Here is a 19,550-nt window from a genome sequence, read left to right on the forward strand (position 1 = left end):
GTGGGGGGGGTGTGCGGGGGGGGAGGGGGGGTGGAAAGGAGGGGGGGGGGTTGGAAGGGGGGGGGGGGGGGGGACCCCGCCGCGCCTCCCCGCTCACGCCGCGCACTCCGCCGGGCGACGCGCCCCGCATGCTAATAAGCGCGTGCCCCTCGCGCACCCGCGCGCGCGCCCCCGCCGTGATTGGCCGCCGCGCGGCGCTCGCGCCCCAGCCGCCCATTAACATGCATGCCGCTCCCCCCCGGTTTATTCTATCCTTCCTCGCACGGCGACGCGTCACGCCGAAAAGCCTTCCAATAGGCTGGCGCCCCGCCAGGCGCCTGCCAATCAGAAAGCGACGAAGGTTACGACGTTAAGTGGCGGCGCCTAATTCAAGCCCAGCGGATGAATGGGAGGGGTGGGAAGAACCAGGAGGAGTGCGCATGCGCACTGCGGCGCAGGCGGGGTTGCGTTGCAGCGGGGGTTGCATTGCTTCGGTGCAATGCAACCCCCGCTGCAACGCAACCCCGCCCTCGCGTGCTGATTGGCTGGCATTCCGCCAGCCCGCTGTCAATCATGCAGTGTAAACAAGCTGCTGATTGGCCGGCCCCTCCGACTGGTGATGACGAGCCCCGCGCGCAGTTTCAAGGAGGCCCCTGATGGGGGGGGACGGCGACGGGGGGAAGCGGGGGCAGTTTCTAGGCTTCCCCCTCCCGCCCCCCTTCCTACAACCACCGGTCCCCGGGCGGACCCCGAGGGCCGGCAGCGATCAAAGGCGGCGGCGAGAGGGGAACGGGCCGGAGCCAGGCACCGACTCCGCCGCGCTGCCAGCAGGTCGGGGCGGGGGGGAGCTGTGCAATGCTGGGCTGTGTGTGCAGCGCGGGGGGTGGCGTGCGAGGCGGGGGACGCAATGCTTGGGGGGGCGTGCGGTGCAGCGTTACGGGGACGTGCCATGTGGGGGGGGGGTCGCGATGCTGGGGGGTCGTGCGATGCAACGGGAAGGGACTGTGTAATGGATGTGCACTGTGGCGGGGTTTGCAATGCTGCGGGGGGCGTGCGGCGCAGGGAGAAGGGGCTGTGCAATGGCGGGGGCGCAATGCTAGCGGGCCATGCGATGTGGGGGGGTGCAGTGTGGGGGGATTTGCAATACTGGGGGGTCGCGCGGTGCAGGGTGAAGGGGCGGGCAGTGTTGGGGGACCGTGCAACGTGGTAGGGTGTGTGTGCAATGGGGGGGCCGTGCAGTGCAAGGTGAAGGGGTTGTGCAGTGTCGTGGGTGGGATGCAATGCTGGGCTGTGTGTGCGGGGGGGGGCGGGGCATGCAACGTCGGGATTTGCAATGCTGGGGGGTCGTGCGGTGCAAGGTGAGGGGGGAGTGCAATGTTGGGGGGCCTGTAGTGGCCGGGGGGCACTGTTAGGAGGCCGAGCAGTGTGCAGGGGGGGAGTGCAATGCTGGGGAGCCGCGCAATGCAAGGTGAAGGAGGGGGTGCGGTGCAAGGGGGGCAGTGCGGTGCAAGGGGGGCAGTGCGGTGCAAGGGGGCAGTGCAACACGGAGAGGCTGTGCAATGCGGAGGGCTGCAGGGGGCCAGGGGAACGGTGCAGCAGTCAGGGCGGCGAGCAGGTGGTGGGGAGGCCGCGGCCGGTACTGGGAGCAGCGGGGCCTGGCAGTGCCTGCCACCGCGGGTCCCTGCCATGGCACTGCACGGTTGCGGAGTGGGGTTTTTTTTTAAATAGAAGGACATAATTGATTGAAAATACTAAAATAAATACAAATAACTTGTAAAAGCTATTAGATTACAACGGCGCTATTCATTATGCCAGCACGACAATTGAGTTAGGAGGGTGAGTGGCCGGGGGATGCAGTGCAGCCCGTGGGGACCCTCCGGCACCGTGGCCACACCACGGCACGGCCAGCCCTACGCAGAACGGGACGCACGGACACAGCCTGCTCCTGCCGCAGCCAGCAGCCCTGCGGGGCACAGGTCTGACACATGGGCTGGTGCATGGCAGCGATGCACAGGGACACGCATGGAGGACGCGGGATCACACCCTCAGCGCGAAGGCAGCTGCACCAGCCTCTGCCACGGCCACAGTGCTGGCAGGGAGACCACAGTGCCACAGGCCCAGCGCTGCGGCGGGGGTTCCCCCTCCAGCGTGTGAGGAGCGAGGCGGGGGCCAGGCTGCGGTCTCTCGGCCGATGGACCCCTGCTGCCCCGGCACACCCCCGCCCTGCACGCCCCAAAAAGCTCCTTTTGCTTCCTCGATCGTTTTCCCTTTGGTGTTTTGGAGTAGCTGCGGAGCAGAGCCTGCTGGCCAGCACAGGCTGAGCGCTGCGGCTGGATCCTCCAGGGCTCCCGCTCTCCTGGGTAAGCAATGGGGAGCAGGGCTGGCCACATCCTGACCACCTGGGGACCAGCCTCCCGTGGATGTGCATGGCAGCACCCAGCCACAGCACAACACCACCGCTGCGCTCTGGGAAACACGCTAAAGCATCCCGGTTGGATCTCTTGCCATCTGGGAAAGGCCGGGAAAGGGCTCAGGCTTGATTGATACCGTTACGGATTATCCCAGCACGGGGAATTGCGTGGAGCAGAAGCGGGATGTGCATCCTGGCAGCGGGGGGCCAGCGCATTGTTCGGCTGCCGGTGGCAGGGGAGCACGGCAGGGGGACAGCTGCTTCATTGCCAAAGAAAACCAAAAATCCAAACAGCGGCTGTGGGGCTCTCCCCTCCCTCCCCCTCCCCCCGCCCAGGGATGTGGGAGTGGGAAGGAGCCGGGGAAAGCCCTGGGGCCAGCTGGGAAGGGGCTTGTGGAGCAGAGAGTGGGGGACCCCTGAGCCTGCATCCCTGGGCTGGGGGGGCAGCCCTCCCCCCGTGGGCAGCCCTCCCCCCGTGGGCAGCCCTCCCCCCGTGGGCAGCCCTCCCTGTGCGTGCTCCCTGAGCATCACTGATCAATGAAGCGACCCAGATGAGTGCAATTAAAGGGAGTTTAATGACGCCCCCTCGCACGCCCACCCCCCCCAACCCCTGTAGCTATCTTTGTCCGCACCTGGGGTGTCCGGCCGGGACTGGAGACGATGGGCAGCAGGGCCAGCCAAGCTCACTGCCCCTCCCAGCACCCCTGGAGCTGCTGCTGCATGGGTCCTGCAGGGCTCCGAGCCCTGCGCTGCTGCTGCATGCATGCACAGTGCTCACCCCACAGCACTGCACCACTGCTGCATGTGTGCATGGTGCTCATCCCTGCAGTCCTGTGCTGCTGCGTGCACACACGGTGCTCATCCCTGTGGTTCTGTGCTGCTGTGTGCATGCACAGTGCCTGCCCCCTGAGTCCTGCACTGCGCCGCTCCCACTGGGGTGCATGGGCCACACCTTGATGCAGCCCCTGGGCTTTGCCCTGCAGCACTGTGCATGCCTGCATGGTGCCCATGAGAGCATGGGAGCACCATAGCACTGGCCCTGTGCCCCACCGTGCCATCACAGAGCACCCTGAGCACGGAGGCACCCTTGGTTGGGCAAGAGAGTACCCCAAGGAATGGGGGCAGCGGCAGGGGCTGCAGGCAGGGTGCTCCCTGTCCTGTGGGGGTCTTCCTCTGGCCTGGGCATGTTTGGGAGTGCAGCAAGGAGGCTGCAGCCTGTGCACTGGCACCTCGACCTGGATGTTTCGGTGCTTCATCCTCCTGGGAGCAGCTGAACCCCCTCGGAAAGGGGGCTGGAGCAGCACCCCTACTCTCCCTGGCCTCCCTGGCTGTGGTGGGACCCCCTAGCCCATGGGACCCCACTGCTGCCCTTGCACAGCGCATCCTGCAGCTCTGCGGCACAGCATGGCATGGCACAACATGGTGCAACGCGGGCAGCTCAGCCTGCTGGCACTCGGGGCAGGCGGGTTTCCAGCTGGCTGCGGGTTTGCCAGCATGTTGCAAGGCTGGCTGCGACCAAGGGTCGTGTTTGCAGGCACAGAGGGAAGAGGCAGCCCGGCACTGCTGTCACCGCTGCTCCCAGCCCAGGGATGCCAGCCCCCTACCCCGTGGCCCAGGGAAGTTTCTGCAGGTGGGGGGCAGCGGGGGGCATGGAGCCACGGCTGCTTTGGGGTCCCAAGGAAAGAGGAAGGAACTTAACTCCCATTAACTGTCCCATTGTATTGGCCGTGGTAATAATCGGGTTTGCTAATGCAATTGCTGCTGCAATGTGAAAATCCTACTGGAAAATGTATTAGAGCAATTATCTGTCTCGCTCCGCAGCCGGGTGTAGCATTAATATTCAATTTTGATGTGAAAGTCCTATTATGTTAATGACTTTGGTGACAAAAGTCGTTAATGTAAGACGTCTCCTTTATGGTGCGGCATTAGCCAGGGTGAACACTACCGCGGCACAGCGCACATGGCGGGGCGAGCAGCGAGGGCGGCAGGCCCGGGCTGCGGGGCTGCGGCGGAGCCAGGCTGGGCCCCCTCCCCCAGCTCTGCACGGCCCTGGCCTCTCAGGCTGAGCGGCCTCCGACCCAGTGCGGCCGGTGCAGGGTGCTGCGGCGGGGCGCGGCGGCAGCGGGGTGTGCCGGGGCCCCGAGGAGGGCGCGGGGTGGATTAGCCGCGCTGCAGCGCATCCAGCAGCGGCACTCCCTCTGCCGCAGATGCCCTCCTTTGTTCTCTCCCAGAGCCAGGGGAGATGCACCGGCGCTTTCCCACCGGATGGAGAATGTGGCGGTGCCGGCTCGGGGCTCGCCGGTGTCCCTGCCTGCCCCGGTCCCAGTGACACTGAGGCTGCCCAGCTGCTGCGGTGCGGCTGCCCGCAGTTTGGGCAGCCTGGCAGGCCCGGGTGGATGGACAGGCAGCCGGCTCCTCCTTGGGCTCTGACGGCACCGCATGGGCCCCGAGCTGCCGGCTCACGGTGGGGGGATGTGGGGAGGGGGGCAAGAAGTGCAGCCAGAGCCCTGCAAACCTGCAGCGGGGGGCAGCACCTCGTGATCTGGCCATCACCAGCTGCCACCACAACCCCTGGGCTGGCACGGCAGTGCTGTGGCTGGTGCACAGCTGGGCCCCTACTGTGACAGTGTCCTGGAGGGGACGGGAACCACCAAGCACAGAAACTGGGAGCGGCCTGGGACAGTAAAACTGGCCACGACCTTCATCTTGCTGCTGCCAGCATCTCGCTGCTGCCGGCCTGGCCATGACTTGGCATACCGGCTTTGCCACGAGTGTGGTCTGTGGTCTGGCATCGGGCAGCCCTCCCACCCTGCCGGGTCCACCTGGGAAGCCAGAAACTTCTTGTGACTGAGGAGGGGCCGGCAGCACCTGGACACAACCCGGGCGTGGGCAGCAACACCCGGGCAGCCTGTTCCGCACCCCTTGGGATCCGCCCCCATGCCGCAGCCACAGTCCCCCTGCTCCCCTCCGGCGGTGGGCGCTCAGCACAGCTGGGCCCCGACATACCAGCACGGGGCTGGGGGTCCCATCTGGGGCCTACGCGTGCCGCAGCTCCAGCTGCACGGCAGGGTGCAAGGCATTGGGCTCTACTGCCCAGAGCCCACCGGGCCGATCCAACGGGCGAGTCGGGCTGCCGGTGTGCGAGGGCTGGTGCGAGGGTGTCTGGAGCACCGTGACCCCGGGACAGGCCCCGCCGACAAACCGACCCTGCCGAGTGCGGGCGGCTGGGGGGGCGCCACGGCCGCAGCCCCGCCTGCCCCGTGTCCCCGGGGGGCGCTGAAGGGAGCGCCGGGGCCGCGGCCCGTGCTGGGCCTGCCCGGTGTCCCCGGGGCGGCTCCGTGTCCCCGGGCTCGGCGGTGGCGGCTCCGCACGCACGTGGCCGGGCCGGCCCCGGCTACCCCGCCCCGCCCCTCCCCTCACCCCGCGCGCCCATTGGCCCGCCCTTCCCCCTGCGGCTCACCCATTGGTCTCGGCGCCCTCCACAAACAAAGGCCGGCGCCCGCGGGGGGCCCAGTACGCCGCTCTGATTGGCGGGACCGCGGCGAGGGGGCGGGATGAGGGAGGAGGGAGGATCACGGGTAGTCCCCGCCTCCGGAGCCGTGCCGGTTGCCTTATAAGGGGCGGGGCGGGGCGCGCTCATTCATGCGCGCAGAGAGGGGCGGGTCCATCGGGGGTTTCGCCCCCGCCCGTGGCGCGCATTCTACGCTGCAGCGGCAGCCCAGCCGGGAGGAGCGGCCCGGCCCGGTAAGGCCCGGAGCGTACGGTACGCGTGGGTACGTGTGGGTGTGGTGGCGCTAGGGCTCGCGTGGGGCCGGGCCCAGGTTTGCTCTGCAGCAACTTGCGTGTCCCGCCGCGGGTGGGTCCCCACGCTGCACCCTGCGTACCTGGCACAGACACGCGTGTACGGCTGTGGCGGGGGGGGGCATCCCGTGCGCACCCCCCACCCAGGGCTTTGCACGGCCCCACAATGTCCCTCCGGCCCGGGCAGCACTAGCTTCCCCTATGGCCTGGGGAACACCTGCCCCACGGCCGCCCCACGGCTCCCGTGCCAGGACATCGGGGTGACACGGGGAGGGGGGCCGCCGCAGCAGCCGCTTGCCCCCCTCGCGGGACACCTCGTGCTGTTTAGCCCACGCTGCTTCTCGCCCGGATAAATCGCCTGGATAAATCGGGTCCGTCTCCTCCATTTTCCTAATAGTGACCATAAATTCATTTACATTTCCAATCTGCCAGGTACTCGCATGACACATGGCGGCTTCCAGCCTGCGCCGGAGATATGGATTGAACTTTAGTCTCCGAGCAATTAAGGTGCCTGAAACTGCACTTCATTAATGGTTGTTATGCAATAAAACCGATAAAACTGCCCTTATTTGCAATATAAAAACGCAATTTGTTTTAATTTATGTTTTTAAATACTTGCCGGGTTGTTCCTGGGCTCTGCCAGACATCTGTCATCGGGGCCGGCTGCAGCGGGGAGCAGAGCGGCCCTGGGCTGCTTGGCGGTGGGTGCTGGTCCCTGCAGGGAGGGGGGACACTGGGTGCTGCGTGGGTGCAGACCCTCAGGTGCACCCACCTCTGGGCTGTGGTGTGGGTGGGTGCTGCCTGGGAAGGGGATTCCCGTTCCACCCAGGACCCTGCACTGGGACACACTCACCGCCACCCTGCTGCATTCCCCTGGCCCCAGGGAAGCTGCCTGGCAGGGAGGGGAGGGCTGGGATGCCTGGGGGGGCTCCCCTGGAGAAGAGCAGCCCTGTGCCCTGGGTGGTTTGTGGGAGCCCCTTGGCATGCTGTGGCACAGCCCCCCGACCCAGCACTGCCACCAGGGCAGATCCTTGCCGAAAAATATCCGTGAGCAAAGGTGGGATGGTGGGGCAGGGGTGGCAGCTCCCGCACTGGCATCCCACTGGGCAGAGGCAAACCTGTCCCTTTTTCTGGGACATCATCTCCTGTGAGAGCTGCGAATGTGCCTCTGTCCGGCTCCGCTCAGCGCGGTGTGTGTGTGCAAGTGTATATGTGTGCATGCATCCACACACATGTGCACATGCGTGGAGGTGCATGTGTGCCCACAGAGCAGCACCAGACAAAGCCACAGCCCCTGCTCAGCACCCGCCGCTGCCAGACCCCTTGGGGGGGTTTGCATTTTCATAAAACAATGTGGGATCCCCAGCCAGCCCTAAGCCACCTTTTCTAATTACAGTAATTGTGGCTCCAGCAGCCTTCTGGGGCTGTTTATTCTCCATGGTTCCAAATTTGGGTGGGAGGAATCTGGGCCATTGCAGAGGGCTGGGAAAGGCTCTGAGCCACGGGGGCTTCCCAGCACATCCCACGGTGGGGATGCTGCCAACAGCTCCGCTCCTCTCTCAGGCTAATGCAATAAGCAGGGCCTTGCTTCACCTGCTGCCAGCTCCCAGGAGCCTGCTGGAGCTGCGATGCCCTGTGCTGTGCTAGCCAGGCAGGGCTGGGGGCCCCCAGCGCAGCCCCACTGTCCCAGTCCCCATCCCGGCTGGCATCTCCTGGTGCCAGTGGCTGGCGACACTCCTTGGGGTGCAGGGGGCTTCAGCACTTTCCAGGGAGTTTTACATTTGCTTTTGACACATTTGCAGTGGGGAAGGAGCCCTGGTGCTGCTGGGGGGGGGTCGTCCAGCTGTGGCTGAGACATGGACAGATGGATGGACAGAGACCCTGGCTCATGCCGGAGGCAGGATTTGGCCCTGGGCTGGTAGTAGCTGTCGAGCAGCTGAAGGCATCAGAGGGGCTCAAGAAAACCCTGGTTCCTCAGGATGGGCAGGACAAGCAGGACAAGCCCCAGGGCAGTGGCACAGGAGGAGGGCAGGGTGCTGAGCTGGAGCTGCTGCTCCTGGGGCTGCTGGGGAGGGTGAGGAATGAAATAACCCCACGGAGAAGGCAGCAGCAAGCGTGCAGCCGCTGCTGCAATACTAGGCAGTTATTGGGAGCCATAAATATATTTGCTGGCTCACGAGGAGCCCTGTGGGCTGGTGGTCATTGCCCTTTGCAGCAGCTCTGGCAGGTGCCTGTGGGGTGCCCCCAACCCCCCCATGCTATGGCAGGTCTGCCTGCTTTTGTTTTAGTCCTTATTTGCCTAATTATGTTGTCCCTTGCACAGCCCATCACCTTTTCCATTTGCTGAGCAGCAGCATGTTGAGCTCCTGTTGGTGCTGGGGGGACCAGGTGGACTGGCTGAGGTGGGGGCCCTCATCCCCCCCACCCCCGCAAGGTGCATGAGGATGCTGGTGAGGGTGAGCAACAGGGGCTCACCCCAGCTGAGCCTGGCACCATGGAGGGGGGTCAGGGATACCCACAGCCCTGAGCAGCACGCAGCACCAACTTGGGGTGCAGCCCCGGTGCCAGCCTGAGAGTCCTGCATGGTGCGGACGGTGCCTTTCTGGAGAGCGTGGCTGCCCCTTGGCACTGCGAGGGGATGCTGGCAGTTGGGTGCTGGTGGCCACCAAAGGAATGGGCTATTTTTGGAGCAGACGCACATGCCAACAATGTTCCCAGGGGCAGGTTGGAGACCACCTGGCATAGGCAGCATCTGCCCCAGGGGGCTGCAGGCAATGCCAGCCCCAGGCTCATCCTGGGAAGGGACAGCTATCTGTACCTGCAGCAGTGCCATGGCAAGCAGTGGCCAACCCACAGCGTGGGGCTGCATGCGATCCATTTATTCGGTAGCTGGGAGCTGATGGGTTGCAGGCGAGCGGCCGCAGGTGGTTTGGATTTCAGTGGGGCTGGGGACACGGCAATTGGAAACACATTGTCCTGGCAGCACAGACAGCAGTGTGTGGGGTGCTGGGCAGCTCCGAGCCATCCTCAGCCTGTCCTACCACCCACCCCAGTGGCTTCGCTCATGCCGTGACCCAGTGTCGGTGCCCGCCGTGCCAGCGAGCGTGGGGGCAAGGAGCCATGGCTACCATGCCCCCTGCCACCCCGTGTCCCTGCACTGGCGCTCGCTCACCCGTGCCAGTGATGGAGTCGGGGGCCGCAGGGGTGGAGGGGGGGCTGCTCCCCCAGCACCCCCATCCCGCAGCACGGGGGCTCATGGCCAGCCAGCTCTGGGCGCTTGCCGGGCTCCTGGCGGCTGCTCACACGTGGCAAAGCCACCTGAGCCCTTTTTTCTGCCAGTGTTGAGTTAGGGGCCGTGTAACGCTAATTGGATAAACATGATTTCCCCTCTAACTCACTGCAGATGTCTCCTCGGTGCGTGAGCGAGGTGCTCTCCCTCCCCTGCACAGTGAGTGGCTGCTGCAGGCGCTTGGTGGCAGCTCTGCCCTCCACGGTGGGTGCTCAGGCACCCATGGGTGGGGGATGCCTGGCCCCAGCCCCCTGCCAGCGCCCCCAGCCTGGGGCAACAAGTGGGCACTGGGACGGGGCTGCGGGGGTGCTTGGGGCGCTGTAGTGTGCATACACATGTGTGCACATGTGCACGCTTGTCTGTGGGTCTGCACATGTGTACGGGGGTGCCTGCACACGTGGGTGTGCACGCTGCTGTGCTGGCCCCAGGGGTGGCTGTGCATGGGGTCTGGGGCTGTGGCAGCTTTTGGGGACACGCACACGGGCCTTGCTGCGTGTTCCTGGGAGCACAGGGGGACCCCCCCAGCACATAGGGGTTCCCCTCCCCTGCAGCCCCCACCCTGTGCCGTGCCTGGACCCCATTCTATGCCCAGGTACTGCATCCCATGCCACACATGCCACATATGTGGCTTCTCCAGACCAGGGCAGTGACAGCCCCAGGGCACCCCAGTCCCAGTCCAGGGACACGCAGGGGCATGGGCATGGCCCTGGCGCAGGGAAACAGCTGGTGCTACCGCTGCCGGCACCCGGGCCCATGCGGCACCTGGAGGGAATTAGCCAGGCGTGTTCACCTCCCTGCAAACCTTTGTAGAGCAAATTCCTGCGGTTACCCATTGCAATTGCTGCAAATTATACAAGTGCCGTGTTTTGTTCCAACGGGAGCATGCCGTTGGCATGTGCTGCGCCGACCTGCCATGGTGCGTGGTCCTGGGGAGCCATCCAGAGCCCCCCGCATCTTTCCTTTGATTTTCTTTCTCTTGTTGCCTTCTCCTGCTCAGGGGATGGCGAGCAGGCAGGTGGTCAGGGCCAGGGGGAGATGCTGGCAGCAGGGAGCCCCTGGGTGCTGGGTTCGTGGCTGCCGTGGCCATGCGGGTGCCCGGTGGAGTTTTGCACGTGGGAGGCAGCCATGACAGGGGACTCAGGGTGCAGCACCCACAGCTGGTGGTCTGCACACCGCGAGGGCCCAAGGAGAGGAGCCTTGGGGTGCCTGGACCCCCCCGAGAGCGGGCTGCTGGGGGGAGCCTGCTGCAGCCAAACTGGGCCACAGCCATGCTGCAGTTGGGGACCACTCTGGCCAGGATGGGGACCAGACCTGTTGCATGCATTGCACGTCCACAGCTGGATACGTGTCCAGATGTGCACCCAGGGCTCTGCACACCCACCCGTGTATGTGCATGCATGCAGAGGTGTGGGCACATGTGAATGCACGTTCATCTGTGCGTGCACATGGATGTGTGTGCATGCATGTGCCTTTGCGCGCGCATGTGCCTGCCGGCATGGCCGTGCGTGTGCCCGGCTCTCGGGGGAGCCCCCAGGCAGGGGGACATCCCGGTTTCACTCCCGCCCCAGCCCTCCCAGGAGCAGCGGGCACGGTCCGCCAAGGCGGCAGGAGTAGCCGGCTTGGGGCCGCTCTGCCCCGGGCCTCTCGCTGCCCGCGCCCCTCGACTACCCGGAAGCGCCAGCGGAGCAGCGGAACCCGGAAGTGCCGCTGTGGCCGGCGCCGGGGCCGGCGGTGGGGGCGGGTCTGGTTCACGCCATGGCGGGTACGGGCGGCTGAGGAGCCCCCGGGGGCGCGGGTGGCGGTGGCAGGCTGGGACCCCGCCGCAGGGACGCTCCCCCGCGGGCCATGGCGGCGGCGGCCGCGGCGGGCTCCAACTGGGGCCTGATCATGAACGTGGTGAACAGCATCGTGGGGGTGAGCGTGCTCACCGTGCCCTTCTGCTTCCGCCAGGTGAGCGCGCCGCCGCCCCCCCCCCGGTGCTGGGGGCGCTTCCCCGGGGCGGCGAGGCCGGCCGCTCGGCCCCTCGTCGCCGTCCCCGGGAGGGGCTGGCGGAGCCGGGTACCGGCGGGTCTCAGGAAATGGAGCGGGCGGGCAGGGGGGTCCTGCCGGTGTCCCGGGCATGTGGGTCCGTGCCCCGGGCAGCTCGGAGCCCCTGCGGCAGCCCCGGGAGGCTGGGGGCAGGGGGAGGCCCGATTGCGAGGTTCGGTTTTGCAGAGCATGGTCGATGAAGGAAACGCTAAAGACCGAGATCAAAGGCTCTTGTACCAAACCGTGTGTTTTTCTGTGTCAGGAGGTGTCCCGGTAATAATTTCTGCCTTTCTCGTGAGCAGAAAGGAAAAAAATTAAAGGATTTATCCACACGATACACATGATACGCATGGGTCAGCTCAGAGGCGTTCACAAACCAGCTGCTGAGCCCTCACCCTGAGCTGTGCCCCCTCACCAGGAGCTGCCACCATCCCTGCGGCCGCACCGGCTTTAAATACAGCAGAAAAAAGGCAGCTGTGATTAACATCTGGCATTACTTGTGCCTGTTTAAAGTCACCTGCTTAAAAAGTGCCGGGTATTTAACATCTCCCGCTGCAAACATGAGAACCAGCAAGGCAGGACAGCGCTGGGAGTGAGTTGGGAATTTGTTTATGCTATCGAATAGTTCTTACTAAATAAATTTGTAACGGAGTTTGCACCTCGGGATTAGGAGCGCTCTTTGCTCTGTGTGAAGCTGCTGAGAGCTGTGGGGAGCGCTGGGGGATGAGTGAGGGGAGCAGGGGAAGTTCTGCTCCACAGACAGCTCCCAGTTCACTCTCTGGTGGTTGAACGGGTGTGGCTGGAAGCTGTGGGAAGCAGGTGTCTGCTCTGTGTCATCCTTGAGCTGCGGAGAGAATGAAATAGAGCTTGTACGTCATGTTTATCCCAGCTGCTCCAAAGTCAGGGGAACTCCCTTAACAGGCAAATGCGTGGCTGGAAATGTGTGAGGGAACCCGAGGGTGGTAGGGGATGGCAGCAGGGCTGTGTGGAATGGCTAGCCTTCCATCCTGCGCTTGTCTTATCCCCCCCGCCTCTTCTCCCGTTTCAGTGCGGCATTGTCCTGGGAGCTCTGCTGCTGATTTTCTGTTCTTGGATGACTCATCAATCCTGCATGTTCCTGGTGAAATCGGCCAACCTCAGCAAGCGCAGGACCTACCCCGGCCTTGGTGAGAATTCTCAGCTCTAGGGCTTGGGTTTTTTTTAAGCTGCAGTTTGACTTCTTAATTTGCAACGTTCATACTGATATTGTTGGAATAGCAAATAGTTTCTTGAAGTAGCTTTCAATTTGCTGTTGTTTTCCTCTGTCAGTCTCTTCCCCGCCGCCCCATATCCCCAGGGGAAAGCAAGGGTTTAATTCTGCTCTTGACAGTGAAGTTAATAGGCACAGAATTGTTTTGACTCTGCAGGGCAGGGGAGGAGATGCCGCACTGACTGATCAAAACCCAAGTTTTCGGGAGCTGGCGTAGTGGGTGTCTGGTGTAAATTATTGGTCTCGGCAAGAAAGCCACGAGCTTCCCCACCCAGTGTGCTGCTGAGGACATCGGGTTCTGCCAGCCAAGAGCCTGGCATGGAGCTTGGGCTGCCTGGATCTGAGCTGTGTGCGCGTTTATGGCAGAGCAGAGAGGAAACAGCGCACAAGGTTCCAAGTGGCCAAGAAAATAAAAACATCTCCAAGATTCATGTGTGGGGTTTTGGCAGAGCCTGCCAGCCCTCTTCCTCGGAGCTCATCGCCTCTGCACTGGCGCCAGGGTTGGCCTCTGCTTGTGACCTCTCTTCTGATTCTGACTGACTTGGGGGGGCAGGAGGAGGTGATTGGGTTCCAGTCCTCTCCTCTGGCTTGTGAAATGATAGGAAAAGTCTTCTTTTACTCTGTTTCCCTTATTTCTCTGGGGGAGGAGAGAGTTGGCTCGCATTGCCCTTGGTAAAAGAGCTGAAGAAATGCATGGCTCACTCACTGACTGTGTTGTTGACAGATGGGTTTCCTCCATCCTCAGAGTGCCCTAGGTGCTGCTGCTGGGCTGCACGTTTTGGCTTCTGCCAAGTTATATCTGCTAGGAACTGAAAAGATCAAGAAGTTCTGTGGTCTCGGAGGCTGTGCCTGTGATGCTGGAGGGAAGGGGGAGCCCCCCAGGTAGCATCTGACTTGGCCCCACCACTCCAGCCCAGCTGCTTGGTCGGGTTGCCTCTCCCTGCCCCCTCACAACACGTCTTTGTGTACTGCTTCCCTGAAGTACAGAGAGTCCCCTCCACCTTGGAGCGTCTCCCAGGAAGAAGGGATCCTCTGCACTTTCTGAAGCCAAGGGGCTCGAATACACAGAGGGCCAGTAATGCCTCTAAACTTCCTGGCACACAAATGCTGGTGCTGAAAGAAATGCCTCTGCTCCCTCCCTCTGCCCTGGGAGAGGTGCCACCGGGAAGGACAGCCCTGAGAGGAAAGGCAACGCTGCTATAATGCATCCTAATGCATCAAGGTTGAGCAGCTCCACACAGACAGTCTTTGTCACCGTGGGCTTGTGCCCTGGTACATCTGCGAGAGATCCTGGCAGCCCCTGCAGCTGATTCTGTGGGAGGCTTTGGCAGTGCTGAAAGATGTAAGAAAGTTTTGCAAATTAACTTCAGTCAGCCAGTCCCTTCCGGAGGAACACTGAGAGCGATCGTTACAGCTACAAAAGAGCCAGGGCTGTAACAGGCTGATATCTCACCCAGACTTCTTTGCTTGGCAGCGCTGTGTGCCTGAAGAGGTTGGGTATTAAAAATATTTTGCTCTCCACCCCTGTTCTCCTGCACTGTGTGGCAGGGAAGGGCCTTGGGCAGATGTGTGGACAAGGAAGGAAGCGGGATGCAGCTCCCAGACAGACTTTAACCGGGTGATGAGTTAATGCCTCCCCTTACAGCTGCTGAAAGTGCCCTGGGTCTTTGCAGACTATGTGCTCGGTACCAACCCTGTCGGCAGTGCACTACATCCCCAGGAGGCAGCTCGGCTCTGCTCCCTGCAGAGGAAAGTGCTGAAATGCAGGTTGCCCATTCTAGTAAACATGCTTGGTTTAAAAGAGCTTGTCTAATTACTGAGCAGATTCAGCTCTGCCCAGCTTGTTAGGCTTCTAGAGATCCCGTTCTGAAGATGCTTGACTGTACAATTTGTTTTACAGTCATCGTCTCTTTCCTCCTTGAGAAGATAAAGGATCTATTTTTTCCAGTGTCCCCGGATGGGGACATCTGGCATAATGTTTGAAGGCTTGTTCTCATTAGAACGTCACTTCGGAACAGCCAAGGAGAGTGACTGTTTCTCAGCATCTCTGGCCTAGCTGATCGCCGGCAGCTGTAGCTGTTACCGGACGCCCACCTTTCTGTGCGATGTGAAAAAGCAGCTTGCAGGAGCAGCGCAGCAGCAGGGTCCTTCTGGAGGCTGGCTGGGTAATGACCCAATCTCCAGGAGGGATGTTTCCCTCTTGCTGGCTCCTCTCTCTCTCATCCCTGCCCCTTTGGCTGTGTCACTGACCCTCCTAAGGGCTGTTGCCTTTCCCCATTATGGCCATGAGCTCCCAAATGAGGTGAGAGCTGGAGGCCGAAGTGCTGCGGCCGCTCTTCGCACTCGGGCAGCGCGCCTGGTGGCGGCTGTTCCACCCGGTCTGTCACTGAGCCATCAGCTATTTTCAGTGCTACCCCACATAACAGCTCTGGTTTATTTTTCTGTTGTGGGTCTCCTGCCATGCTTTTTTCTCATTCTGTGGGAGAACATCATGTTTCCTCAATATTTAGCTCAAGCGGAGTCCAAAGAAATCAACAGTTTGTAAGTTAATATTTAAAATAGCAGAAGATGCTTCCAGAAGTGAATAAAGTTTGTTTTTTGGCAGCCTCCAGGAATGTGTGCTGTACCTTGAGAGAAGACAAAGGGGAATCCAGGGGGTTGGTTTTGTGTTGGACCTCTGCAGTTAAAGACTGACAGAATCGGGCAATGTGGTCTGTGTTTGGAACTGGAGGTTTCAATTCCCATTCTACCCAGTCAGATCTAAAAATACAAGCGGAGTTTTCTTGGCTTTTTTTCTTTTTTTAAGAAAAAACACAATGATTTAAAGACTACTGATCATTTTCTGCTACAAGCTACAACCCAAGTATGGGAGGGGAAAAAAAAAAAGTCTCTTGGCAGCAGCCCTTTGGTGTGGGTTGTGAGTACTGTGTATTCTGGGTATGGGATTGAACATTCTGGGCACCATCTCAGATCTCCCATCCAGCAATGTCAGGCAGTCCAGTTACAGTGGGAAGATAAAAATAAAAATGAGAGTTTGATTGAAATTTTGCACTGCAGTAACTTTTTGCCACACAGCATCTTACACATGCATATTTTCTCTTCCGCACTGACTTTCTTTTAATGGTTGCCATGTGTGACTGCTACTTCACACTACTTTTTTCCTTTTTTTTTTTCAAATAGGGAAAAAAAAAAAAAAGAACCTGCTTTCTATCTTTTCCTCATCTCTGTTCCTGTCTTATGTGGTTTTCAATGTTCAGAGGGCATGTCTGAAAAAGAAAGTGAGAGGGCGGGCAGGGGAAACAGCCCCAAAACGCAACATCGGTGGGTTCTTGCTATACTGCCCTTTTGGCGTGTGTGCCACGTTCTGGACCTTTCTTTGACTAACTACAACTGTTTTTTTTTCTCTTACGCCAGCATTTCACGCCTATGGAAAAGCGGGAAAAATGTTGGTGGAAACAAGGTAATCTGCTGTTTATTTAAAGCTTGAACAGTTTGGTTTTCTTTAATGAAAAATACTGCTCCGTAGCCTCTTGTGTCCTTGGTGCGCTCTTGTTTCTTATCCCGTTGCCTTCTCTGGTCCCAGAAGTCTTCGTTGCCACCTAGAATTTGAATGAGAGTGTGAGATGCCCTAAGCACAGCTCACAGGTGTTGCCTTCAGCATTTCCCACCCATTCCCGAGTGTGGAGACAGGAGGGCTTTCCAGACAGTGGGAGCACAGAAGCTGGGGAGTGAACTTGTCTCCCACTCTGCTGTGTGTGCTATGAAATCATGGGCATGTCACTTGTGGCCGTTTTCCAGGGGTGAAATCCCTGCCAAAATTGCTGTGAGTTAGTGGGAGGGAGAGTGCTCCGTACCTCGGATCCACACTTTAGCTGCTCTGGTCCTGCCCGCTCCTCACTGTGGGCACTGCCTTCTTCTGCGAGACGCCAGCCTTAGGAGATGCCTTGCGGGGGAAATCCTGTCTGCATTGCAGGACAGACTCCGGTTCCCCAATGCAAGTAGCAGCTTGCCCACAGGTCTCATTCAGCAGTTGTGATGGGTGATCGGACATCGTCACAGCGCTGCTTTTTCCAGCAGAGTTTCTTTGGTGGAGGTGGCTTGAGCCCAGGCCAGTCAGTGGTGCTGGCTCCTTCCCTCTTTCCAGCTGCAAACTGCTGCACAACACTAAAAATACACAGAATATTTCTCAGATGTTACTTGTCCGTGCAAGCAATTGCTGTAATTGCCACGGGGATGTTATATAATTGGAACTGGGAGGGAAAGTGGTCCGTGCAATCATGAATGGGAGGAGGAGCAGTTCATAAGACAATCTTTTCATTAAGCTGTGGTCCATTTTGTGGAAAGAAGTTTGAGAGCCGATTTGGTATTAAGACTTTCATGGTAGGACCCTGCTGTGGGGCAAGGGGCTGAGGGAACCTCTTGCTGATTCTTTTAAACGTTTTTCCAAGAAATAAAGGAGTTCTTGCCATCTCCAAGGTTTGCTTTTTTTTGTGGCTCTGAACAGCAGTTAAACCCATGCACGGGTTGTTACCAGAGCTGCCTCCCTAGCCAAGATGTTAGGTGTAGATGGAGATTATCTGGTTTCTGTCTTGGATAAAAGCACGGTCCTCCCTTTCAGTACGCCCAGCCTGCTGGTACAGCAGTGAGAGCGAGCTTGCAGCCTGCTCTATCCCTATAGACAGAAAACCTGCTTTACTACTCGTTGCCAAATGTTGTTTTCAGTGTGGGTTCAGCAAAATTTGGGGCTTCTCTCCACTGTGACTTGCCAGGAAGTTGTATTAGAGGGCGGGTGTAAGCTGAAGCAAGGCACACCGAGGCTGCTCTGCCTCTGAACGCAAGTGAGCGACTGCACAAGGTTGTAAGTTGCTTTAAGTGTGACCTTTGAGCTGCTTCTGTCTAACTGTCCTGGGTGTGCCTCAGTAAATGGGGGGTGCAGTAGGGTCCTGAGCAATCTTCAGCTGTTGCGGTTGTGTGCGTGTGTAGCCCTTAAGACCTTGCTGGTGCTAAAACTTTGTCTTAATCCTTCACCAGCAGCTGCGGTGTATGTGGGATGTCTCTTCCTCCCAGCATATGAGCCGTAGCCTGGGTCCACACAGGGCACTTAGTGGTGTTCTCATTGCTCACGTGTCATCGGTGGGGGTCCCGTTGCAGTGAGCTTGGTTACAGCAGCCCCAGGCAGTGCCTCCAGGTGTTTGCTTCTAAGGTACCCTTAGCATTAACAAAGCCTCATCCTCGGGCTATGCAGAGTACAGCCTCCTAACCTGTGTGTGATTTTTTTTTTTTTTTGCAGCATGATTGGGCTGATGCTGGGGACTTGTATTGCTTTCTATGTTGTCATTGGTGATTTGGGGTCCAACTTCTTTGCCCGGCTGCTTGGATTTCAGGTAAATAATTCCTCTTGGGATCACATCTACAATGCAGACAGTGGTCCCAGTTCTTCTTTCATTGAGGTGTGTGTGCCTGAGATACAGCAGAATGTCCTGCCTCAGTAGCATGCTCAGCAGCCCACGAGGTGTTCTGGGGTCATCTCCTGGTGAGCTTTAATGGCATGCCTTGCGCACAGAGCGCTTAGCTCTATGAAGTCCTGGCAGCCCGGACCCGTGGCGAGCAATCAGATGTGTAAAGCCTCCAGTAAGGCTCTTCTGACAAAGGAATTCTTTTTAACTTGGTCTCTATTACCTGGAGCAGGTTGCTGGGGGAGATGATGCTTCCTCTCTTAATTTCTCCCCCAATGGGTAGTGGCAGACAGTTCCTTTGTCCGAGCTCTCACCCCCTTGCAGCCCTGTAGTTGAAGAGGGATTTTTGTCCTGCCCCTTGCTGTTTCGGTGGCCAAAGTTAGTGTGTGCCTCCTCTTTTAAGATAAAATGAGCTGTGTGATGAGCCCGGCATTGGCTCAGGACGCACAGTGGCGAGAGGTGGTGAGAGGTGCTGCTCATGGGCAGGAGGCTCTCGCTGCTGGTCCCGGAGGGCTGTGAGCCAGGCTGCGAGCGGCAGCACTTGGAGCCGGTGTGAGGGCCATGCGGGGAAACGAAATGGACATTTGGAAAGATTTTTGGCGAAGCTGTTATCTGCTCTGCCTGATGCTGCTAAGCTCCGATTAAGGGACTGTGAAGTTAAAAAGATGCGTCGTGGCTGCAGCCAAATTAGGTATTAAATATTTCCAAGCATTTCAGAGTGTTCTGCTATAATAAATACCAATGTGAGGTTTTGATTAATTTTCTGGATCAGAATTTTCAAGACTTCAATCTCTTGTCTCCCAAGTAAGTTTAGTTTTTATTTAATTGCATGAAAATACCTAAATAGCTTATGTTGGATTTAAACACACACACCACCACACACCCCCAAATACTTCCACTTCAGGGTGGACCTGCATCTTGGTTTATATCAGAAATAGCATGGCCAGCAGGATTAGGGCAGTGACTGTCCCCAGTGCTTGGCACTGGTGGGGCTGCACCTCCAGTACTGGGGTCAGTGTCGGGCCCCTCGCTCTCAAGACAGACGTGGAGGGGCTGGAGCGAGTCCAGGGCCGGGCAGCGGGGCTGGGGAAGGGGCTGGAGCACAAGTGCTATGAGGAGTGGCTGGGAGCACTGTGGGTGTTCAGCCTGGAGAAAAGGAGGCTCAGGGGAGACCTGATCGCTCCCTGCAGCTGCCTGACAGGAGGCTGCAGCGAGGGGGTCGGTCTCTGCTCCCAGGTAACAAGCAATGGGATGAGAGGAAACAGCCTCAAGCTGCGCCAGGGCAGGTTACATCGGGTATTAGGGAAAATTTCTTCACCGCAAGGGTTGTCAAGCACT

At 59.8% G+C, this 19,550-nt stretch overlaps 1 protein-coding gene and 1 long non-coding RNA gene across 2 annotated transcripts in view; both read left to right on the plus strand.

The window, feature by feature from the left end:
- The first annotated feature begins 5,931 nt into the window (after positions 1–5,931).
- Positions 5,932–6,754, plus strand: LOC129735270 (uncharacterized). Its single transcript, XR_008730695.1, has 2 exons — positions 5,932–6,133; positions 6,623–6,754. It is a non-coding gene; the product is annotated as an uncharacterized LOC129735270 (long non-coding RNA).
- Positions 6,755–11,168: 4,414 nt separating this feature from the next.
- The window catches only part of SLC38A10 (solute carrier family 38 member 10), a 38,751-nt gene continuing 30,369 nt past the window's right edge, over positions 11,169–19,550 (plus strand). The window contains exons 1-4 of the mRNA XM_055696161.1: positions 11,169–11,429; positions 12,556–12,673; positions 16,171–16,216; positions 18,047–18,140. Coding sequence (XP_055552136.1) covers positions 11,325–11,429; positions 12,556–12,673; positions 16,171–16,216; positions 18,047–18,140 — 363 coding nt within the window. The 5' untranslated portion in view covers positions 11,169–11,324. The remainder of the gene's footprint in view (positions 11,430–12,555; positions 12,674–16,170; positions 16,217–18,046; positions 18,141–19,550) is intronic.

This window comes from Falco cherrug, chromosome 1, assembly GCF_023634085.1.
Source record: "Falco cherrug isolate bFalChe1 chromosome 1, bFalChe1.pri, whole genome shotgun sequence".
NCBI classification, from domain to species: Eukaryota; Metazoa; Chordata; class Aves; order Falconiformes; family Falconidae; genus Falco; species Falco cherrug.